Below are 25,530 nucleotides of genomic sequence, written 5' to 3'. Positions count from 1 at the left end.
CACAGACAATCGTAGAAAGTAACTCATACAGCTCCAGTGTTTAATGTCTTCTTAAGTAATACCAATGCTTTGGGTGAGAAACAGATCAATATTTAAGTCATTTTGTTCTATAAATGTTCACTTCCAGTCACTCTCCAATACGCATTCATGAGAGGACAGAGTAAACGCAAAAAGTAATACAAGTTTGGAACAACATAAGGGTGAGTAAATTATGCCACAATTTTCATTTTTTGGGTAAACTGTCCCTTTAATTTACTTTAAACACTTATATGTATCCAATAAATAAAGCTGAACAAATCTATAATGTTGTGTTTATTATTTTATGTTCCTGTGTGCATATATGTAAATTTGAGAACCGTGTAAATAAATAGGCAACAAGGCTCGATACGTAAATCCACCTTTTATGGCCCATCTGCTTGCCGTAGTTCTATTTAAAGATCATTGGCCACTGCGACTGTGGATCCTTGTGCAGTGAGGTAAGAACAACTTCCATTTTAGTATAGGTATTAGTGTTTTATGTGTCTCAAAACAAATCGAAACATACTTGATGTACCTTTTTATACAAAACGTTAATACTTTGAATTGCGAGTAATTCTGACGTCGTAATAGCATGTTTATAATTTATGTGTAGAATATTATGTTATAATGCGGTGGTCAAGACTGTTTCCTCGAAATACGCTCATTTCGTGAATATAAAGTGATTGCTAACAAAATATAATATTTTCTCTGCTTAAATCTGGATGAAATCGCCCACGTGTTGCATCCAAACACTTCCGTCTTTCATATGGAGAGTGTAAACGGTGCTCTGCGGTGCAAAAACTTAAAGTCTACACTAAAATTATAATCTTCCATTTTGAACCGTCTTGTATTCGTGCGTCAGTGTTTAAAACCGTGGGTTATTTTTATCCTCGGATACATTATGCCCTTTTGAAGCGTCACAGCGCAGGTTGCAGTACCGCGTTTGTGTCGTTAGGGGGCGCAGAGGGTCAGTTCCATATGTCAGCACTCGACGACACACACTGCTGTCGATCAAAGTGGAAAGTACTGGAACTACATTTAACCAAGGAGCTCCAAGCATTTCAACCTACTCTAGCTTTTAGGATCCATACCATAAAACGGAAAATTTTGTGTCATGTGGAAGCCACCATGATATTTCATCTTCAGGTAAAATTTTTTTACTTGTCTCCATAGATATTTTTTAACCCTTGAATTAAAAAAAAAAGTTCTCAGAGGTCCTTAGAGGACAAAAATGTCCGCGTCAAAAAAATGCCATAACATATCTTAATATTATTTTCCACTTTCAATAATTTTTTTAACCAACATCAGTCCTGATAATAACTACCAAATATTATTTTTAAGACTTTAACCCTTTAAATGTCAGTTTGTTTAAATAATGCCTCTGTTGTTATTATGAGAAAAAAAATATTATTTATTTATATATATATATATATATATATTATTCCATATACTAAATGGATTTTATTAAAATTTTTTGGATTATCACAATCTGGCATATGTTAATGTTTAGCAACAACATTGATTTTGATGCATTATTATTTTTTTGTGCATTGTCAGATAAAAAAACAACACCACAGGGCCTTTAGATTCATATTATTGTCCACTTTCACTGACTTAAAAAAAAAAAAGAATTTTCAGGATTTTAACACTTTAAATGCCAGTGTGTTTACATAATGGCACTGTTGTTGTTTTTTACACACACACAATTTTTTCAATTTATTCATTTGGACAAAAAATAGGAGAAAAGCATGTATTTGCGCCATAGGCTAAACATGAGAAAAATGGTGCCATCTGGTGGAAAATGTTAAATAAAAATGTGAAGCTCCAGAATGAAAGCATAATATATAATTCACTTTAAAACACAAAAAGTTATTTGTTGAATTTGAAAGTTTCTCCTATTGCATCAGACTACAACATTTTTTGGTTCAAACTAGAACATTTATTTAACTTTAAAGGATACATACTTGTGTACAAGATTGGAGCCATCTCTGAGTTTGTAGGGTTTACATACCTAACAATCACCAATCTAGTTTCCACTAGTGATCGACCGATATGGGTGTTTTAATGGTCGATACAGATGCTGATATTCCTGAGAGCAGGGTGGCCGATAGGTGGAGATAATGCAGATATATCACACAATTTAATATTTTAAATAACATGCATAAAAGTGTTTAAAAAAAATTATAAACTCTTATTTAGCACTTTGTTTACTAAAAATGTCATGCGAAACTTTGTTTTTTAAATATTGTTTAAAAAAGATAAGATAGCAATTTCTTTGTTATTTGCACAAGACATTGTTAATATATAAGGAAGAAGGATATAACAGTGCACACAATAGTCAGGCAACCCCGGATGGCATGTGTGCATTAAAGGTAACTTTTTGATTGTCATCTTGGACTTACAGTGACACCTAGTGGTGTGGATGCAGCATCTTTCAAAATCAATAGGTTGACGGCTTTAATAAAAGCACTTGACAGAAAAAAACACTGTGTTTTCATGAGGTTGTGAATTACATCCGTTTAAACGAGATATCCGCATATTTGTAGAAGATATAGTATAATAGTTTTATTGATATTTGCCTTTTTATTATTGGACAAGACTGTTAAAAGTTAAAGGGAACTGTGAGCTCTTTAACATTATGAGCTCCAACGCATCTGTCGCGGCTCTTATATGTGGACCTCTAAATGAGACTGTTGTACACTGGTCAATTATCGTAGTAACTCGACGGCATGTAACAACAAAACGACTGTGATTGGTTGTTTACATGTCACAGACGGCTCCTTCACGTGCAAGCAGGCGATTTTCAGTGGTCTTAAGAAACAAATGGTCCAAACGGGACTTTTTAAATGTGGAACCTAGTGGTGGACGATATTCAGAATTTTTTAATTATCGGCATCAACCGATTTATCGGCCTTGGCGAAATATCGTCGACCACTAGTTTCCACTTTTAAACCACAAATTAAATACAGCTGAGAACCTAAGTGGTTGTTTTATTGTTAGCTGTAGTTTAAGTGTGCAACTGTCTTGTCAGTGTGTAGTTGTGTATGTAATCTCTGGGTTTTTGCCCAAGGAGACGTAACTCTGGCCATGATGCCATTGTTGTGCCAAAAGTGGGCATAAAGAAACTGGCTTGTGATCGACCCTACTGTCCTGTATGGTGGACCAGGGGCTTGGAACGGGGCCAGATAACCCACCCCTACCAATGTGTGTAATCGTGCTCGTGTTTATGTCTGTATGCCTAACTGTGATGTTTAGATAACCTCATCCAAATATTCTCCCTATAATATCAGTGTATTGTATTATTTTAGGTTTGTGTAACTTTTGCTTTTGTAATTGTGTGACTCAAGACAGACTCAAGCAGTTGAAGAACATGGACAGCTGAACGACTCTGCAGTCAGCTTAACTAGTAAGTCTTTCTTGCTCTTTTAAACACACACACACACACACACACACACTCTATCTCGCTCCTCGAGGCGTTGCAGCGCAGCTGTGTGTGCTGTGTCTGTGTCATGAGGCTGCGTAGAGTAGCAAGGTGCTCCTAACTACACTTTGTACACATAATACCACAGTACAAAGAATGAGTGACAGCCCCAACACACCAACCCATGAGATCCTGTTTCAAGGGGGGATATGACTCATATAACGCATGTGTTGCTCCTGAACAGAATCTTTAAGGAATGTTCCGGGGTTCAAAAGAAGTTAAGTTTAGGGCTGGGCGATATATAGAATATTAACAATATATTCGTGATCATTTTCCTGCCGATGTAAAATTGACCAATATTGTGACTATGTTTGTGCTTTTATTTGGCCATTAAGTTTCATAAAGAGCGCACCAGTTGACTAATTTCACAATCCATTAGGGCTGCACAAATCCACAAAAGGCTGCGATTTAAAGACATAAACAACGTCTGTGTGCAATTCAGAACAAACCGGTGATGCGCTGACTTGTGTGCATGCACATGGCGGCGCTCTCAGATCAGTTCACGTGCATTGGGAAATCAAAGTAATGCAGGTTCAAGCGTTCGCAGAATTCCAAACATTAGTTACCACTACAAGTTATTTGACAAATTTACAAACACAGCACAGAATAACAGAAAAGGAGGGGATTACGTTTCAGCCTTTTTCATGTCAAAATAAAAGCTCCTTGTGAAGTTGAAGTAAATACAACAGCATTTCCGGTGTCAAAATAAAAGCCCCAGGTGAAGTTGAAGTAAACAGGACAGAAATATATTAATTTTGTACAATGCAAAATCTAATCAAAGAAATGGAATCACTGCGCTCAACTAGTTCAGGGTGCGTAGATCCATAAATGTTAAAAAGGCAAAAAAAACTAAATGATCCACACTAATTTTGACATATTGATAATATCATTTTTATTAAGCTACTATGAATCATTGGAAATGAAATATAAATATAAAGTGCATATCAATTAAAATGATTGAACTTCAATTTTTTTATAGATTTTCATTTAATGTCTTAAAAATATTGAATCCACTTGGCTGCAATGGCTTTTGGGATGAAATGATGGTTCCTCAAAAAAAACTTTTGAGCCATTTCAGAGCAAACACATAATTCTCAAGATATATATCTAATATCGTGAATAGGCTGAAAAATATTGAGATATCATTTTTTTTAAGACATCGCCCAGCCCTAGTGAATATCAATCGAAAGCAACTGTGGCATACTGTTGATTCCCACACAAATTCCTTTTAACTTCTCCCTTGTTTAAATAAAGCAAAGATTGTGGTTCCAGCGTGGCACTTAAAATGGAAGTGAATTGGACCAATCCATAAACGTTAAAATACTCACTTTTCAAATGTATGTTTTGAAGATGTAAACAATATGCATGTTATGACTTCAGTGTGAAGTTGTATCCAATATCACAACTTCGTTGCCATGAAGATGTGACACTGTAAGCCCTTAAAACTTAACAGCTCATATAATGCACAAGTTTTAATAGAAGAATTCATGTAAGTGCTTTTGTCCAATTAAAAGCTTCACTTTACTGTCAATAAACTCTCTTAAAATTGGCCCAATTCACTTCTATTGTAAGTGCTTTGCTGTTAATTCCTGAACATAAAACTAAATCAGCAATTTCTCATTAGTTAAAATTTTGGCTTTTGATTAAATGGTATCAAAAAAAGAGTCATGTTTAATTTAGGGATGTGCAATGGAGTGGTGGTGGCGTAGTGGGCTCAAGCGGTCGATTCGGTTCGATCCCCACAGCCACCACCATTGTGTCCTTGAGCAAGGCACTTAACTCCAGGTTGCTCCGGGGGGATTTTCCCTGTAATAAGGGCTCTGTAAGTCACTTTGGATAAAAGTGTCTGCCAAATGCATAAATGTAAATGCAATGGTAATCGATTAATCGAGTACTCATTCGGCTGTTATATTTGACTATTTAAACACTACTCGAATATTGCAATTTGATTTTCCTTTGTGATTTTGCATGCTGCGTCAACAGTGAAACTGCGCCTCTCACCTAAATCTTTCTTTTACAACACAATGCATTGGTTGATACTGTGGATGCATGACATTGTTAAAGGAATAGTTCACCCAAAAATAATATTTCACGTAATTATATCACTTCAGAAGACTTGGAATAAATATATATATAATTATTTATTTTCCATGTGATAGTTTGATGTTTTTGAATAATAATTAATTACATTTTTTTTTTGTCATTTCTCTATGTCTAGATGTTGTTTATGCATAGTGCTCATTTTTCATGAAAGAAATGGGAACAGTGTTTAAAGTTAAAACTTAACTGTGTTTAGCTGTGGCTCAGTTGGTAGAGCGGGTCGGCCACTAATCGCAGGGTTGGTGGTTCGATTCCCGGCCCACACGACTCCACATGCCGAAGTGTCCTTGGGCAAGACACAGAATCCCAAGTTGCTCCCAATGGCAGGCTAGCACCTTGCATAGCAGCTCTGCCACCATTGGTGTGTGAATGGGTGAATGAGATGCAGTGTAAAGCGCTTTGAAAACCACTAAGGTTAATAAGGCGCTATATAAGTGTAGACCATTTACTATATTAATAATTACATCTAAATTTCAAGTAAGTGATTACTCATGTTTTTATGTTAAAGTACTTGACCAAAAAAAAAAATGTTATCTCATGAACAGGCCCACATTGAGTCTGTATCCGCAGAACTCTGCAAAATCTCCTGCACTTGTGTGTTTATCAAATACACAAATTAACACATTTTAGCATGTTTAAATCCATTCCACAGATTTTCACCCATAATCAGCACAGAAAATGCTAATAAAAACCGAGATACTGTCTGGTTCTTTGAATGACGTTTTCTCATTTTTACTTTCTAAAATGCTGATGATGCATCACTAACATTTATTCTTCTTTAATAATTTCAGAGACGTGGAAAAAAGCTACAAACCTTGCTGAACGAAATATCTACATCAACACCTGATCAGCATCATCAACATCAACACTGACTTCTTTGTAAAGAATGATATAATTCAGTGACTACTTCTGAAATGAACCTCTTTTTTTATTATTAATACAATAATAAAGTACATTTAAATAAAATAAATCACAGCTTGTGCAAGTTTTATTTCCAGTCTATATCTGTAAGTGTACAGGTTTTGGTCCTGTTAGTAAAACCTTGAGGTGGATTTGTGACGCTTCCTTGCACTAATATATGCAGATTCCTTGTTTCTTTTAAAAGGTTTGTAAAAGGATACGTGCAGATCTCCATCCATCCATCTTCAACCGCTTATCCGAAGTCGGGTCGCGGGGGCAGCTGCTCCAGCAGGGGGCCCCAAACTTCCCTATCCCGAGCCACATTAACCAACTCTGACTGGGGGACCCCGAGGCGTTCCCAGGCCAGTGTGGAGATGTAATCTCTCCACCTAATCCTGGGTCTTCCCCAAGGCCTCCTCCCAGCTGGACGTTCCTGAAACACCTCCGTAGGGAGGCGGCCATGGGGCATCCTTCCCAGATGCCCAAACCACCTCAACTGACTCCTTTCGACGCAAAGCAGCAGCGGCTGTACTCCGAGCTCCTCACCCTATCTCTAAGGGAGAAGCCCGCCACCCTTCCGAGGAAGCCCATTTCGGCCGCTTATACTCGCAACCTAGTTCTTTTGGTCATGACTGAAAACATGACACGTGCAGATCTGTACTTTAAAAATACCCTTCCACATAGTGTCTTTGTGCATCACCAAATTACTACCCAATCTCTGTAATTTACAGTCTCTATCTTACACACCTAATAAGAATAAAACACACATACACACAATTTGAGTTTTAAACATTTACTAATAATGGAGTGGTAGTTGGATAAAAATAAATTGAAGACAAAACGTTTCGTGGTGCTCAAATAAATGAGTATTCAAGGGCTTGAACAAGGCTAAACGCTCATAGGGTTGCTCTCCTTAAAACAAAATACATTAATAATCATGTCCTAAGAGCACTTAAAGTCTCTTCATTTATAGGAGTGTGAAATTGTACTAAAGCCTAGATATGGTTCTCACCCTCATTTCCTCACCCTCATGTGTATCTAAACCCCTATGGCATTCTTTCTTCTGAAAGTAATTAATATGCATTATAATTAGAAATAACATGAGGGTGAATTAATAATAACAGAAAGATTTTTGGGTGAACTATCCTTTAAGTCTTAACTGTGTTGCAGGTTTTGCCAGCGAGTCCTGACATTTCCTCACTTAAAATGAAAAACTATAAATCAAAACATGTGTGGATGTAGTTTGTCCTGTAAGAAGCAACTCACAGTAGTGTTCCATGAAAAGAGCGCAACACTCTGGTTCCGGAAGTAAAAATTCCATTAAATTCTTCCAGTGGCGAGTACATTTTAGCGATAAGTTTTAAACCGCTAAAAACATACCAACGATGAGGTACGAAGTTGTTAGTCAATGGGATATTCTTCTGTTAAAGCCATCAGTCCTTTTTTAAGAAACCATGTTCAATAGTGGAATTTCTGGTAAAGAAATACACTACCCATAATCCTGAAGAGAAAGCTCCACCAATCAGGCAAAGCGCACCAAATGTGCTCTGCAGCGAGCGCGCATTTGCATTACGCAATCGATTCAGTCTTCCTACACTCTCCTCTTACTCTCAAGGAAACTGTTAAGGGATTTACTACAGGGAGCCAGGTTTTACCATATTAAAATGTACCATGTTACCATGGACACGGCAAGTCCCTACGAACTCTCAGAGCAGGGTCCCCAAACTACGGCTCTCCAAAATGTTTTGACCGCCCACACTGGAAGCGCAAGTCTACTTTGGTTGCTTTTCATGCCTGTAAGACGGACTATAACGCGAGTCAATAGCATTCAAGTGCAGGCTGTTAAAGAATATATACTGTAATTGGTTTCACCCGCTGAACGAATATACCCCTTCACTGAAGTTTGAGTCGGTCGTTTCAGTCTGAATGTCTCATTTTTGAAGGAACTGAACGTACTGGTGCTGAATCAGTCATCATTAACGAGGATCTGCTGAACAACTGAACAAGACGAGACAAGTTGTTTGTTCAATTCGGCAATCTCGCTCAAGAAAATGGGCTGGATGAATTATGAACAAAATGTGATAAAAACAACTTGTTAAAATGGCATACAAACTTTATTGAAACTCATAATAATTTTTTAGGCTAGTATTGCCTATTTTTGTATAGCTTGATTAAAAAAAAAAAAAAAAAAAAAGTCATGCTCAGCAGTTCACAATATGATAGATATGCTTTGTTGTCATTTGTAGGGAAATGCTTATTATGCTTAAACACTTAAAGTCTTGTAGAATTGTTGAGACGTACATTTTTATAAATAATTAGACTTTTCCCGATCATAAATAACTGCTTTTTCCTCGTTCAAAGTGTAAAAGATGGTCTTTTGGCCCCATCTACTGTCGCAAAAGCTTAATTTGCATAAATGGACAATGAATTAATCAATTAACTAATCTATACGAATCTTTTTGGTGAACAGATTAAAAAAATATTTATCACTAAGATTAATCAAAATCATCACCACTATTGGATAAGAGTAGTTATACATTTATTGAGCCAATGGATGTATCCACTTATGTGAGATGAAGTAGGCTAAAATTCAAGTTACCAATATTAAAATCATGTTCTGTGAATGGATTTTAATTGTAAAATTAATCCATGTAATAAAAGCAGAAGATTGATCTCTGTGACAAAAATTCTGTAGGCTCACTCTGGCCCCCCATGAAAACATAGCAGAGTGACTTGGCCCTGGTGTAACTAGTCCTACTCGACACACTTCGAGCGGGATTCGAACCGACGTCTCCGGCATAGAAGGCTAACACGCTAACGAGGAGGCTAAAGGCTACAGCCTCTAGCGTCAGTCGCTAGTGCGCCTCTAGAGGCCAGGGGAGTGAGGTTTACACACTGCACAGCTACCTACCAGCTGGCTACCATAAGACACCTCCCTAAACTTCACTACCATCTGAGTCACGGCACCACTGTTACTGGTCCTACTCGATCCACTCCAAGTGGGATTCGAACCGGCATCTCTGGCATAGAAGGCTGACACGCTAATGAGGAGGCTAAAGGCTACAGCCTCTAGTGTCAGTCGCTAATGGGCCTCTTGAGGCCAGGGGGAGTGAGGTTTACACACTCCACAGCTACCTACCAGCTGGCTACCATAAGACACCTCCCTAAACTTCACTACCATCTGAGTCACGGCACCACTGTTACTGGTCCTACTCGATCCACTCCAAGTGGGATTTGAACCGGCATCTCCTGCATAGGAGGCTGACACGCTAACGAGGATGCTAAAGGCTACAGCCTCTAGCATCAGTCGCCAATGCGCCTCTTACTGGTCCTCCTCGATCTACTCCCAGCGGGATTCGAACCGGCATAGGAGGCTGAGACGCTAACGAGGAGGCTAAAGGCTTCAGCCTCTAGCGTCAGTCGCTAGTGCACCTCTTGAGGCCAGGGGAGTGAGGTTTACACACTGCACAGCTACCTACCATAAGACACCTCCCTAAACTTCACTACCATCTGAGTCACGGCACCACTGTTACTGGTCCTACTCGACCCACTCCAAGCGGGATTCGAACCAGCATCTCAGGCATAGGAGGCCGAGACTCTAACGAGGAGGCTAAAGGCTACAGCCCCTAGCGTCAGTCGCTAATGCGCCTCGAGGCCAGGGGGGTGAGGTTTACAAACTGCACAGCTACCTACCAACTGGCTACCATAAGACACCTCCCTAAACTTCACTACCATTTGAGTCACGGCACCACTCCAAGCAGCATTCGAACCGGCAGCATAGGAGGCTGACACATTAACGAGGCGGCTAAAGGCTACAGCCTCTAGCGTGTAATTAAAAAAAACTGTCCAGAGTTTTACATTGGAGGATTCTACTTTTATGGCCAGTAAGCACCCTCTTGAGGATGACAACTTTGAATTTTAACAACTGTGCCAGGTAGGGAGTGGATTAGAGGTGCAAGATGTTAAGATGGTGGTTAGGAGGGCTGTAGGATATAAAAATGGACGATAGGCCTATATCAGAAATGAACTTGCAATATGATTTTAATGCATCCATTTGTATAGATAATAAAGCAGAAAATACTAGCCACACTTCTGGTATGTGTGTCTTCCTATTATATCCAGCTTGTTAGCTATTTTCCATTTACCGTGACACATAACTCTGTACACCTGCAATCGTTTTTCCATCACTACGATGGTCTAAAGTGTTTTCCCTAGTATGAAAAACTTTACTTGGCACACTGTACAGTTCATTTGGTTCTATAAACATAGCCATTTCTTCTATTTTTAGAAACGTTGTAACTCTTAGTCCACATTTAAGGTGAAGTTTTCCTAACCTTAAAGCTGCGTACACACTGCCAGCGACATCGGGCACGACAGCGACTCAATCCAATTCATTTTTGATGAGAGCACAGCGACTTCCGTTGACCGAGCGGTCGCGACCGTTGGCGACTAGATGTGGGCGTGTCCAGCGACACGACAAAGTTGAGACAAGTTCAACTTTATTCAAATGAAGAGCGACTAACGGAAGCGACAGCCAATAGGAGAGAAGACGGGAGAGCTCACGTGATCCTTCTCTCTCTTTCTCTCTCTCTCAGCTCCTGCAGTAACAGAAAGATGGCTAATTCTTGCTGTTAGCAATTTTCCAGTGCTCTATGATATGGACATGGTATATCCAGCCGCAGCTCTTGCACCAGCCAGTGGTACTCGCCCTGCTGACTCCGACAAAGTCGCTGCCAGTGTGTACGCAGCTTAAGGTTTACTAAGGAAAATGGCAGTTAAGGGCCTTTATGCAACACAACTTTAGGGGGATCTTAAGGAAAAATAAAACTCCGGTCATTTAAGCATTCGGGCATAGATCCTTAACTACTAGGCTACCCCTAATGAGAACTCAAGGTATAATTTGCGAAAGGATCACGTTGTCAGATAAATGTAAATACAAGCTACCTGATTCCATAACTGTACAAGCCTTATTTCACCTTGAACCTTTAGCCAAAATAAAAAGGAGACCCATCTGAAGGTATTTCCATTAGTTAATGGGTCTTCAGTTAAGTCACTCAAGTGAAATTAAGCAGGAATGGATGTAGCGTCTGTCCCCTCTAGGTTTCCATACTGTAACTTCTTGTCAACACTCTCAAAAGTGATTGACAGTGCACAAATTTCAAATTTCAGCTGCCAGAGTTCAGCAATTCTGTTGGTCCTCCAGAAGCTTCTGTGCTGACCCCAATGTGTCTTTCTTTCTCTTGTTTCTGCTTTCGTTCTTTGAATATCCAGTTCTCTCTCTTTTTCACTTTAGTTGCCTTTCTCTTGGTCATCCTTCTCTTTGTCTCAAGAGTACTTGGTATTGGAGATCTTCTTCCACAGTAGTGTTTTCAGGTTGTTGAGAACAAGGGAATGATGTACTTCCATTTGCGAGGCCAGTCCGCTGAGCGTCACACAGGTGCGTAGCTGTTTCTCCAGGTCCTCTCTCAGATCTGACGGTGCTCCGAACAGCAGGAAGTCCTGTAGGAGCGCACAGACCTTAGCCAAGTTTGGCTGCACCACTTCCACATTGCACTGCTTCGCTAATCGGTCACATGTCGCAGTACAATCCCGTCCATAAGTGCAGTCTGCGTTTGCCTCGCAAGTTCTACCTCGTAAGAAACCCTTGACGGTTGCCTCCGATGCTACGCTTTGGAGGTCTGCCATTTTAAAGTCGTATTTAGCATTGTAGCCGACCCGTTGCGGGCTAGCGTCACACATGTAGAAGCTTCCGTACATGCCATGGAACACTTCTTCGATGAACTCTAACAGGCCGATGGTGATTCGGGCCCGGCGTGGCCATGCGGGGGCGAGCCATCGGTTAAGCGCAACGCCCAGCGACTCGGGAAACATTGGATGCAGCCAGCCAGGCACCTCCAGCATGAAGAGGGCACTATGGGCAACAGGTTCAGTCACGTATAGGTCACCGCAGAAACCCAGCAAATGAGGAGCGTGGTCTTTATCGTGCAGTGCAACCATTAGAACGAATTCGTTGATCTGAAGCAAAGCCCAGACGGATTTGGCTTCTGCTAACGAAACTTTGCCATCGCCATTGACATCCGCCAGAGAAATTACACGAGTGACAAGGGTACCAAGAGATGACTGATCTCCAACACTGTCCTGTGAGTGATTGAGAGAGAGAAAGAAACTTTAAAACCTCAAATGGGTCATAAATTATTTGTGAGATAAAGCAGCTCAATTGAAGTGCATCTGATTTTTTCAGTTGTTTAAATAGTACGCAAATGCATTCTCGTATGTTGTCAAATGGGTTGGATTGTGCATTAAAGTACAATAAATGATGTTTCGTTCAGGCGTGCAAATGCTTGTAATGTTTGAGGAAAATTTGCAAATATTGTAAATATCTTTGTTTTGGAAAAATCGTTTGTAATTGTATTTTTTTTACATATAACTCTTGGTGTGAACAGGCCTTGAAGGGATGGTTCATCCAAAAATGGATGAATCATTTACACTTGCGTTGTTCAAAAAACTAAAATTTGATTTTTATTCACCTTTGGAGAAAACTTTATATAATATTATACATTAATATTATATAATTATATTGTATATTATATTATAACATTATAATAATTTTTTTCATTTAAAACAAATAATAACTTCTATTTTGGTCTGTCCCTCACAAAAGTGTATCATATGGTTTAAAATAAAAAACATCTATTTAGAGAACGAGTCATATAGACTACATTTATGGTGATATTTTTGTCCTTTTTGGAGCTTGACAGCCAATGGACACTGTGTACTTTGTTTGGAAAACAGCAGCTTGGACATTCTGCAAACTATCTCCTTTTGTGTTCCAAGGAAGAAAGAAAGTCAGATGGGTTTGGACCAACATGAGGGCGAGTAAATGATGACAACATTTCCATTTTTTTATGTAAACAATCCCCTAAACGTTGAGAACAAATGTCTGCGTCAATGTATGTTAACTGCATTTTGTGTGTGTGTGTGTGCGTGTGTGTGCGTGTCATTCTACACTGTGACACTAAAAATGTAAGCGTATGACTTTTTCAAGCTCCTCCAGTTTTTCTGGCTTCTGTGTTCCCCCTTCCCCCACCCCTGCTCTCTTTCTCATTTGTCCCCCTCCTACATGATGACATTGAGGAATAACCGTGAACTCTAAGAGGTTTAGACAGTCTTTAGCTGTTTACGCTGTCCTGTAAAGGCCATGTTCAATATCAGTAATAACATCCGTGTCTCAACCCCAGCTTTCTGTTCCGTTGCTCAACGTCTAGCTGTTCTTGAAAACAAGAATGTGTCTTATGTAAACGCCCACTAATAAACGGGTCTGATTGGGGTCAGGTGAACCTCAAACCACCCAATCAACTAGTTGATTTGCAAAATATGTAGTTTTGCACATTCATAATTTGAAGACAGGCATTTTAGAACTGTGTATGTGCAGAAAACTACATTGCGTGTTGACTGCAGGCCTCATGTACTGCAGTGGTTGCTACAGACTGTGAGATCCTTTGTTAAACATAATAAAAGGACACAAAAGGAGGACTAGCATATGAAGGGACCTTGAGGAAGGAATGCAGCATGGCTCTGAATTCATCCATGGATGTTCCGCGGGTGGGTTTATCGTAGAGTTTGCTGTCATGCTGCAGTGGCGAGTCAGGACTGTTCTCTCCTCTTATACTCTCCTCAATCCCACACTTCACCAGTACGGCTTTCTTCTTCCATACAGCACTGTATATCTGCACCACATACAGATAGGAAAAGGTATATGTCAGATGTATAATGCTCATTGTCAAAAAGGTTTTCCAAAATGATCAAAATAGAAATCTTTGAAAATTGTAGTTTAAAACATGAGTCAAGTTTGTAGAAATTTAATCTTTGAGTCCGTGTTGGTTTCATAATAAAAAAATAAATAAAATAAAAATAAAAAAAAAACATTTTTGGCAATTTCTACAAAATAAAAAAAAAATTTTTTTCTTATTTTTATCTTTAATTTGGTGGACGAACGCTTTTAAACATTTATTATATTTTAAAACAAACGGTTTTATTTATTATTTTTTTAAAGAAATAATAATATAGGAGTATTCCAAAATGACTAATGCCAAAAATATATATATATCATTTTATTTTTATTTTTAAATGTCAGCTTTCAATATGACTTATTTATTTATTTTACTGTATCTGTACAGTTACACCATTTTGACATGTTTTCTTTAAGTCCCAGAAATAATATAAAAAATATTTTAACTGCATTTTTTAATAACTTAAATGTAATAAATATATCCAATAAAAAAAATATATATATATTAAAAAAAAGGATTTATGCTAATTGTAATAAATAATTGTATTAAGAGTATTTTTGAGATATAATATACTAAACCTTTGAAAATAATAAGATGAGAATGAGAATATGAAGGAAAATCTTATATAAGAAAAAATCCTAATGGTCCTAAAATAGGTTTTATTTTATTTTCTTTAAGTAAAATATATGATTTATTTATTTATGTTATTCAATTCATAAGTTCTTTTTATTTTTTTTTGGAATTAAATGTGACCCGGCCATGTTTTCATTAGATACACTCATTTTTTGAGCGATTACCTGTTGTGTAGGTGACGTTGAAAGACAGCGTTGAAGTGACAGAGTTTTATCTTCACAGAGAGATTTACACACTGACCCTGAGATGATGCCCCTGCGGTAATGATCACACTAACACGCAAAACACACACACACACACACACACACACAAGACATTAATCACAAACGTTATTTAAACTTGTCATCTATTACTGATTGAGCAGCCTTTATCTAGCATAATAAACTGGACAGCAGGGATTATGATGTCATGTGATGAGGTTGACCAGTAAATGTACAAATCGGCCTAAGGGCAACACATTACTTATCATCAGTGTTCACTCTCTTTCTTCTCTATTTCATTTCTGCGAGCTATCAAAGTGCTTGTCAGCACGCATGTTGCAAAATAAGAGTTTTTGTTTACATCCTGAATGGGTATACCGACTTTGTGATTAAACTCAATCACACAGCATTATTAGCCTATTGTTGTGAATATGTACATTTAGTTTCCAAACTGGCATGATTATAATCTCACTTCTGCCTTTTAATTTCTCAGTTCCTATCTCTCTCTCGCTCTCTCTATTTTTTGCAATCACTTCCTGCTCATTACAAATAATGTGTGAGCTACAGAGGGCAAATCAGCATGAACAATATATATAAGTGGCTACTGCTTTAAGCACAGCTTCCCCTAAAATTTCATAACAAATGCAGAAACACAGCGTTTTGTTGCTCGATTGGTTTCTACTTCTGTAGCATCATGCTGTTTATCCCCGCCCACAGTGAAATTCATTGGTCAAAACTCTAGCTAGAAATATTTGAACATTAGATATCAAATATGTAGCAAAGCTTTCACTGTGAATAGACATAGTACTTGCTGCTGGAAACTTGTCACATAGAGCCTGGTTAGGATATGGTGTTTAACCAAAGCTCCATTCTATAGCTCATAGCTTAAGTTATCAAACCATTAGGAATAATTAGGAGTCTTGTAGTGACTTACAATGAGCATGGTACAGATGTGTCCTCTGCAGAGCTCTGAATAAGAAGAGTACTGCATGTAGATTACCCAGCTGGCCACCAGAATCCCAAACCATGCCACCAACAGGTACTTGACTTTTACTGCAGGCAAGCGGGCCTGAAAAAAAGAAGCAACAATATGATAAATGACATGTATACATTATTGCTTAGGTAACATAGTATTCAACAGTCTCAGAGAATAATAATAACTAGAAAAAGAGAGTTTGTTGAGACAAAATTGTGGATGGATGGATGGATGGATGGAATTTCTCTCCACTGAAAATGGGGACATTTGAAAAATGCTCTCCAAAACTGCATACTTTGTTTAAAAAAAAAGGGATTGCAAGGGATTTTGGAAGTTTGATTGCCTGCAACAAAAAAAACATTAGTCTGATCAATTAGAAAATACATAGTAACCGGAGACTGAACAGTCTGAAGGTCTGCGCCAACTTTGGTGGACATTGCTTGAAAACTCTAGGAGGAGTCAGTTGAACGCCATTGTCAAGCCAACATAAGTCTCTATATATACTCAAATGAGCAATATATATATATATATACACACTCACCTAAAGGATTATTAGGAACACCTGTTAAATTTCTCATTAATGCAATTATCTAATCAACCAATCACATGGCAGTTGCTTCAATGCATTTAGGGGTGTGGTCCTGGTCAAGACAATCTCCTGAACTCCAAACTGAATGTCAGAATGGGAAAGAAAGGTGATTTAAGCAATTTTGAGCGTGGCATGGTTGTTGGTGCCAGACGGGCCGGTCTGAGTATTTCACAATCTGCTCAGTTACTGGGATTTTCACACACAACCATTTCTAGGGTTTACAAAGAATGGTGTGAAAAGGGAAAAACATCCAGTATGCGGCAGTCCTGTGGGCTGAAAATGCCTTGTTGATGCTAGAGGTCAGAGGAGAATGGGCCGACTGATTCAAGCTGATAGAAGAGCAACTTTGCCTGAAATAACCACTCGTTACAACCGAGGTATGCAGCAAAGCATTTGTGAAGCCACAACACGCACAACCTTGAGGCGGATGGGCTACAACAGCAGAAGACCCCACCGGGTACCACTCATCTCCACTACAAATAGGAAAAAGAGGCTACAATTTGCAAGAGCTCACCAAAATTGGACAGTTGAAGACTGGAAAAATGTTGCCTGGTCTGATGAGTCTCGATTTCTGTTGAGACATTCAGATGGTAGAGTCAGAATTTGGCGTAAACAGAATGAGAACATGAATCCGTCATGCCTTGTTACCACTGTGCAGGCTGGTGGTGGTGGTGTAATGGTGTGGGGGATGTTTTCTTGGCACACTTTAGGCCCCTTAGTGCCAATTGGGCATCGTTTAAATGCCACGGCCTACCTGAGCATTGTTTCTGACCATGTCCATCCCTTTATGGTCACCATGTACCCATCCTCTGATGGCTACTTCCAGCAGGATAATGCACCATGTCACAAAGCTCGAATCATTTCAAATTGGTTTCTTGAACATGACAATGAGTTCACTGTACTAAAATGGCCCCCACAGTCACCAGATCTCAACCAAATAGAGCATCTTTGGGATGTGGTGGAACGGGAGCTTCGTGCCCTGGATGTGCATCCCACAAATCTCCATCAACTGCAAGATGCTATCCTATCAATATGGGCCAACATTTCTAAAGAATGCTTTCAGCACCTTGTTGAATCAATGCCATGTAGAATTAAGGCAGTTCTGAAGGCGAAAGGGGTCAAACACAGTATTAGTATGGTGTTCCTAATAATCCTTTAGGTGAGTGTATAAATATATATATATATATATATTATATATATATATATATATATATATATATATATATGCTTATATAAGCCAAAGAAAACGTATTGTGCTAGAGATAACAGACCTTTATGTTCCATTAGGAAAGAGGGACAGTATTGGTCATTAGCATGTGCACTTGCAAGATTAAAGAGATAGTTCACCCAAAAATGAACACTCTCTCATCATTTACTCACCCTCATGTTATTCCAGATGTGTATGACTTTTTTTCTTCTTCTGAACCCAAACGATGACTTTTAGACTGAGTGTCTGTGCTTTTTGGAGCTTCAAAGTGCTGATCATCACCATCCACTTGCATTGTATGAACCTACAAAGCTCGAGTTCTTCTAAAAAATCTTCCTTAGTGTTCTGCTGAAGAAAGATGGTCATACACATCTGGTTTGGCTTGAGGGTGAGTAAATAATGAGAGAATTTTCATTTTGGGGGGAACTATCACTTTAAGCTAGGTCTCTTTGACAGTTTTGGGTTTAAAATGGCACTGAATGCCAAAGGCAGCAACCGTTCTCTGTGCCAGAGTGGGAAAACGTGTGAGTGTGTATTGTGTTGTGTCGTGTTTTGTTGTGTGAGATATCAGATTACTGCCTGTTGATACAGACAACTGTTATTAGACACCTACATCACTGTGTCCATGATCTCTGAAATCCGGTTCTAAATATACAATCCAAATAATGCCGTTTTGACTGTGTCGCACTTTAAAATAGAAACAAGTCATGTGGATTTTTGGCTGAACAATCCTTTAAACTGTTAGTGTAGGGAAAAAATGGCTCGTCTATCATTTGTGACATCTTTAGAAAAGGTTCAGCGATACATCTGACAGGTTTGTCCTACACAGTCTCACATGGTAACAGTGTGCAATTACAGAGAGTGCTCTTATGAAAGAGGGCACTTAGTGGGAATCTACAGGAATACTGCCAGTCCTGTGCAGTGTGCATTAAGCATTAAGTGTGGTTCGAAAAAGATGTAAATACAGATGGTAATACCATGGTACACTGATGAATAGGGAAGACCAGGGCTAGTTGTCACCCATGCTGTTTCTCAGTCATTATAATGTTTTGAGTTAAGAGTCCAATGGCACAAATTCTTGCTTTCTCTAGCAATGGTTTTCTATGTGTTTTCGAACACCTGCAATTTAAAAAGTACTCAATTATGGTCATTCGTATGAATTCTATACTTCAAACAAACATCCTAATAATTGTCATACATCCCAAAATTGTCATAATATCCCAAAATTGTCAAAAGCAAACTAAAGTAATAGCTTTTGGGTTAACAAGTGAATGCAATAAAACCACAGAAGGGTGTTTTTTTATTAAAGCAAATGTCGACTACATAATAAAGTTAGATTTTAACTGAAAGGTTCAACTGTGTTCTTAGGACAAACAAGGGTATATTTTCATAAATGTCACATTTACATCGGGGCAAGTAGTCACATGTGTTTCATAACTGGTAGTTTGATAACTCTGATGTTTCATAAACTGTTCTGACTGGTTAAATTTAGTGGAAGTTTCCTATTAAGACAACATGCCCCACCATTGGTCACACAAAAGGTCGTTGTGTGTTAAATCACCTATTTTAGCCAATCTTTAAGGTAAATGCCTTTTTAGACATTCTCTTTAAAAATAAACCACCCTAAAAAATATTCACTGGACTAAAAGAGTGACAACTTGCCCCATCTCCCCTACTATGGAGAAGAACTACAATTACTATATTAATGAACCATTGTACACATATACAAAGAAAGTTAGGCTACCTGTAAGCCCTTTGATAAAGGGCAGAAGAGGACCAGACGCATCAGCTTCCGCAAACTCCGCGGCATCGTCACAGTACCACAGATAATGTAAAGCACAAATGAAGAATTCCTCCAAAAACACAATGACTATCTCATCTCGATGTCTCCTCCATTAGAGGCGAGACGCCAGCAATGCAAACCGCATCTGGATGCAAACATAAACAGTGACTCTAATCGTATCGCTTTTGTTTCAGGATGCAATCGGCAATGAATCGGTGCAATTCAAGGACAAATACGCACACGCATATAATACACTCACACACGCATAGATTACACACACGAACGCATCCATTTGCACGCGCTGCATCCAGAGACGCGCAAGGTCCATCGGTCGTCCTCGCGCGACGAGATACGATATTGCCAGTGCCAGAGTCAGATATACTTTCAAAATCACATTTAATTTGAACGGATAGCCCCAGGGCTTCTTATCCAAAAGCTCAGCCCGAATCATGGAGATGTGACGGTGTATGAATGGCAGCTATTCGGATATTCGGCCTCCCTGCGACTCCACAAAACGTCTTAAAGGGAAGGATGAGACCCTGCTTTGCACCATCGACACAAAATAAAATGCGATCCCTTTAAATGCCACTCAATAGAAAAGAAAACAATATAACATCTATTTACATGAGTCTGAATATATTAGGGGGAAAATGCTTTACATCTGACATTAACACAATCAATAGGGTAGAATCATTGTACATGTGATTAACAGGAATAAAATAAAAAATAAGATCAAATGCCTTTAAATTCGACCCTGAGAGAATACTACGGAAACCCTGAACCGCAAGGTGGAAAAAAAAAAAAGGGTGAGAAAAAAAAAGGGTCTCATCTCAAAAATATTTTTTTAAGAGCAGTGGGGATTTCTTTAAGACTGCAAGGGAAGCTCAGCTTCCCCTATAATGTCAAAAAAATAATGGTCAAATATGTACTATTGTGTAAACAATTTATTGACTAAAAATGTGTTAGAACACGTTCATCTCGAAGACGAGTTCGTTCAGAATCAGCTACATTACATATAGCAGGTCGGCTGACTCGATTTACTTCTCATACATTCCCGTAGCGTCAGTGCATTTCCCTGTTGAAGCCGAGCGTCCATTGACTTCAATGGGGCTGCTCTGAACAGTTTTTTTCAGTGCTCCGAAAGTAGACGGTCATTGGATAAATGCTGCGATTATGTCCCGCCCACGAACGCTCAGCGTCTCTGGGGGTGAATGAGGAGTGGGCTGGCCCGGACTCCGGGCTTCCGCGTGATGATTGGAGGATCTGTCGAAAGACTGCATCTCCTTTTGATTGACAGCGAATCTGTACTATAAGAAGTCACTGAAGCTATTTCGCGCTCAGTCCTATCGCGGATTTCTCAAGTGTAGTCGAAAGACAAACTGCTGCAACCTATTTCTTTATATTTGTTTGGCGAAATTGCTAGTCAATTTGCATAATACATTTCACACAATTATACACCACATTCCTTGTTTCAGTTTTACCAAGTTTAATATATTTTGTTTTAGAGCGTTCATTCGTTCGTTCGTTCGTTCGTTCGTTCGTTCATACAGTAGGCTAGGCTAGCGTCGTACGGGTGAAACTGCGCACGATGGCAGACGGTGCTAATATTGTTGACCTGATTTTGGCGAAGCCATTTGAAAGTCTTCCTTACGAGGAAAAAATTAGAATTAAACAGCAGGGCAGATCAACACCTAAGATTGATTTAGTGCAAAAAATAGGGTAAATAAGTTTATAATGTAGGCCGAAAATGAGCTTCCCCTCTTTGAAAGACCAGCAGCCGCCACTGTTTAAGAGAGATTTATTTTTAATACAATAGAAAACAAGATAAATTCATTTTTATTCAAACAATCAAATAAAACTTTCCCTTCAAGTGAGTCTGAATAGAACATCCTTTTAAATGAGTCTGCCTATAACATAACAATCGTTTACATTTGACACTAGAATAGAATGTATAGAGTAATTTTAAATGTAATGACCTAGAATACACTTAAATAAGGTAAAATGCCTTTAATTTAGAATAGAATACAAAATAATGTAAATTCCTTTCAATTTGACCAAATATAATTGAATAAAACATCACATTAAACGAGTCTGAATAAAAAAATCCCCTTAAATTTGGCAGTAGAATAGGATAAAACATTTTAAATGTGATAAATAGAATAAAAATAAAACAGTCTTTTTAAATTTGAACTAATATAATAGAGTGGATAATAAGACATATCCCTTTAAAGTTGACTGCTTTTAAGGTCATGCAAGCTTCTATGGCTATTTTTAAGGCAAGTTCTATTTCAAAGTATAAAAACACTCTTTTCCAATTATCTGTTGTCCAATGTCTGTTTCTTTGCCCACTCAAACCTTTTCTTTTTGTTTTTCTGTTTAAGAAGTGCCTATTTCTTTGCAGTTCTTCCCATAAGTCCTGCTCCCCTGAGTCTTCTCTTTACTGTTGTACATGAAACTGGTGTTTAGCGGGTAGAATTCAATGAAGCTGTCAGCGGAGGACATGTGAGATGTCTATTTCTCACACTAGAGACTCTGATGCACTTATCCTCTTGTTTAGTTGTACATCTGGTCTTCCACATCTCTTTCTGTCCTTGTTAGAGACAGTTGTGCTTTGTCTTTGAAGACTGTAGTTACACCTTTGTATGAAATCTGCAGTTTTTTGGCAGTTTCAAACATTGTATCGCCTTCATTCCTCAAAACAATGATTGACTGACGAGTTTCTAGAGAAAGTTTCTTTTTGCCATTTTTGACCTAATTTTGACCTTAAGACAAGCCAGTCTATTGCACACTGTGGCAACTCAAAAACAAACACATTTTTAATAAAAACTCTAAAACTGATTATTTCTAAAGACCATAGAATAGAAAATAAGATAAAATACTTTTGAATTCAATCAGACAAAGTGCAACAGTGTGTTTATTGCAAATGCAAATAGGTTAAAAGAAAAGTTCACACAAAAATGTTAAGGTTGGCATTATTTACTCACCCTCAAGTAGTTCCAAACCCATATGACTCCCTTTCTTAAATGGAATACAAAAGGTAACATTTTACAAACTGACTTTATCATATATTTCACATTACCTTTCTCTTAAAGGTGCATAGTCATTTCTTTCCTCATTTAAAAAGTTATAATTCTAAAGAAGTAAACAGTCATTTTGAAACATGTGTATCAAATTATGACCACTCATGTGAGATGAAGAGTTCAGTCATATCAGTAACTTAATAAAAGCTCTTTTATTCCACATGGGACAATATGAACAAAGTATACTGCAAAATGCAAAATCTACATTTATTTTGAAATTGTTTGTTTGTTAAATGAAGACTCAGCACTTCTTGGTTCATTTTTGGATGGCCTCCATATGAAGGGTCATACATCCAGGTCTAAAGTAAACATCTACACAAGAACACAAGGTTCAGTTCAAATCTGTCACGGTAATAGGTGAGCTCATGTAGTGACATGGAAAACAGCACATCTGTGAAAACTCTGCTCTGATTGGCTCTTTAACTCATGCAAGAGAATATATTAATTATATATTAGTTATGATTTTACAAAGTAGTCCATTTATTGTTCTACAGTGTATATGTGCACACTATTGGGGTTCAGTATATGTATATATATATAGTATATATATACATATACACTGGCACAGAGCTGTTCTCTGATCAGGTCACATTTAAACACCTTAAGTGACTCTGACTCTAAGAGTAGCAGATTACAAACACTCAGATTAGTCCTTTAATCTTGTTAACTGCACCCCCTATAATCTGGCTCTATTCACTTCAAAACACTTGGCATCTTGATTGTCTTTACCAGCAATCCAAAAAACTCCTAAACTGATAAACATAGGAAAATGGTAAATGTCTACACTTATATAGCGCTTTTTTTTAACCTTTTTTTACCAAAGCGCTTTACACTGTGTCCCAATCACCCATTCACACTCACATTCACACACCAATGGCAGCAGAGCTGCCATGCAAGGCGCTAGCCTGCCATTGGGAGCAACTTGGGGTTCAGTGTCTTGCCCAAGGACACTTCGGCATGTGGAATCATGTGGGCCGGGAATCGAACCACCAATCCTGTGATTGGTAGCCGATCCACTCTACCAACTGAGCCACAGCCACCCCAAAATGCATCTCATAGGGGGATTTTCCACCCTTCACATAACATATTAACTATCAAAAAGTTAAATATATGGTATAAAATGCCGAGTTTTCCTTTATACTAAACTACAATCTATATTAAAACAACTCATTACTTATAAGAAAAACACCCTCACAATGGTAATATGCTACCTTAATTTGTAACATAGTAATGAATGTCTACCAAAAATCATGGACCATCAATCAACCCCGGTGCTGGAAAACTCACTACACATTGTGCAGTTCCATTATATTCCAGGCATTTCACACACACACACACTCCACATTTGGCCCATTTTTTTATTTAATGGAATTGATTAAATAATAAACAATTGTTTCAAATACACATTGCACTAAATACACACGTATTGAAGCGACAACAGAGAAAGGCCCTGTCCCAATACACACACTTGCGGTCTTGGCCACTAGAGTGCGCGCGTGCACACGACAGTAAGTAAGTGTTCAAAACTGCCCCATGTCTAAAACATGCCAAAGCTCAGTGCACTTAACCCACACTAAATCCACACTAATGCGAATACCGCTTCAGAGCGGCCTCTAAGTGTATCCCAGAGTTCATCACTGGGGTTCACACCCCGCCTACCTGAGCGATCTTTGTATTTTCGCTAGGGTTGCCAGCTATCCCATAAAATACGGGATCCTCCCGTATTTAAAGGAAAAACATTGTCCCGTATTTAAACTGGTCAGATGGTGTAAATTGGTAAATGGTGGGTAAAGGACCATCTGAAAAGTCCACAAATGGTGCTAAAACAGGATTTTTTTTTTCGATATAAATGTTCAATAAGATCAAACAATGTATGAATACAATCACTGAGTCATAAAGGCAAGTACAGGTGAAGGAAGAAAAAGAAAATACCTAGAAACCAACCAAAATGTATACATAAATGACACAAAGGAGACAAATAATCGAAAAGATAAAAATACAAATATTTTTATCATATAAAAATAAAAGTCAGGGGTCAGGAAAGTTCTAATTTCAGCATATTAGAAAGGGTATACAATTTGTATTAATAATAAATAATATTAACTCTTAATGCATTTATTGCTAAAACTGTGGAGGATGTGGATAGGGGCCGTGATCCCCCCCCGCTTATTTAAGTGTCCCATATTTTAAAACTTCAAAAGTGGCAACCCTAATTATCGCCATGATGACGTCAAGGAAATAATTTCAACATAAGTCATTTATTATAATCATTATAAGTGAAGCATATATTTATTTTAGTATAAATTAATATATTCAACATTATTAACGTGTTTAGGATGACTTAATATCAGCATCATAATTACAAAATAATATTTATGTGTATATTTATATACTTCTTTGTTATCCTTTTTGCCCAGTATCTCTAAAAATACAATAGGTTTATAGAATAACGTTTTTATTTTATTTTTAATTACGTTTTAATTGCTAATAATAGGTAGAAATTGCTTATATTTCATATTTTACCGCAGTTACGGATGACGCAATTTTACAGTTAAAAAATGTTTTTATGTGCAAAGTATTAAAAATCAAAATGAGTAAAACTAATAAACTTTTACAATTATTTTCACGCAATAAAAACATTATTAAAATGTACTTACATATTTCCTACAGCACAATACACTTCAAACAACCAGTAGTGTATTAATAAATAAAAAGATGGGTAACATTGTCAGTTATTTATTATTTTAAAGGAGCATGTAACATTGACATCAAG

The 25,530-nt window shown here is 38.0% G+C and overlaps 1 protein-coding gene, 1 long non-coding RNA gene and 1 other non-coding gene across 6 annotated transcripts; 2 read left to right on the top strand and 1 right to left on the bottom strand.

Annotated features, from left to right (window-relative positions):
• The first annotated feature begins 429 nt into the window (after nucleotides 1-429).
• On the top strand, nucleotides 430-6,997 carry LOC127629082 (uncharacterized). Of its 4 annotated transcripts, none has more exons than XR_007968739.1 (4): nucleotides 430-476; nucleotides 3,089-3,222; nucleotides 3,366-3,424; nucleotides 6,391-6,997. It is a non-coding gene; the product is annotated as an uncharacterized LOC127629082 (long non-coding RNA). The 4 variants fall into 4 exon arrangements; XR_007968740.1 differs by lacking the exon at nucleotides 430-476 and adding an exon at nucleotides 512-1,164 and having other exon boundaries at nucleotides 3,092-3,222; XR_007968738.1 differs by lacking the exon at nucleotides 430-476 and adding an exon at nucleotides 512-1,164.
• Nucleotides 3,479-3,616, top strand: LOC127629366 (small nucleolar RNA SNORA17). The gene has a single exon (XR_007968760.1). It is a non-coding gene; the product is annotated as a small nucleolar RNA SNORA17 (small nucleolar RNA).
• Nucleotides 6,998-7,318: 321 nt separating the features above from the next.
• On the bottom strand, nucleotides 7,319-20,175 carry LOC127629062 (divergent protein kinase domain 1B-like). Its single transcript, XM_052106099.1, has 5 exons — nucleotides 19,639-20,175; nucleotides 16,057-16,191; nucleotides 15,087-15,194; nucleotides 14,050-14,226; nucleotides 7,319-12,637 (listed from the first exon to the last, which is right to left on the bottom strand). Exons 1-5 carry the CDS (start codon nucleotides 19,702-19,704, stop codon nucleotides 11,825-11,827), a joined length of 1,299 nt encoding a protein of 432 aa, XP_051962059.1. The 5' UTR covers nucleotides 19,705-20,175; the 3' UTR covers nucleotides 7,319-11,824.
• Between the last annotated feature and the right edge of the window lie 5,355 nt (nucleotides 20,176-25,530).

Source organism: Xyrauchen texanus, chromosome 35 (assembly GCF_025860055.1).
Source record: "Xyrauchen texanus isolate HMW12.3.18 chromosome 35, RBS_HiC_50CHRs, whole genome shotgun sequence".
Lineage (NCBI taxonomy): Eukaryota > Metazoa > Chordata > Actinopteri > Cypriniformes > Catostomidae > Xyrauchen > Xyrauchen texanus.
The sequence above is the reverse complement of the archived record's forward strand: the minus strand, read 5'-3'. Positions and strand labels throughout refer to the sequence as shown.

Bases quoted from the DNA above. Each gene is read 5' to 3' on its own strand.
- LOC127629062 (XM_052106099.1), bottom strand. From the start codon at position 19,704: ATGCCGCGGAGTTTGCGGAAGCTGATGCGTCTGGTCCTCTTCTGCCCT. The intron at 14,227-15,086 runs GTAATCGCTCAA...TATGTGGTGCAG, and splicing joins CAACGTCACCTACACAACAG to ATATACAGTGCTGTATGGAA. The intron at 12,638-14,049 runs GTCCCTTCATAT...AATCACTCACAG, and splicing joins TGCTGCATTCCTTCCTCAAG to GACAGTGTTGGAGATCAGTC.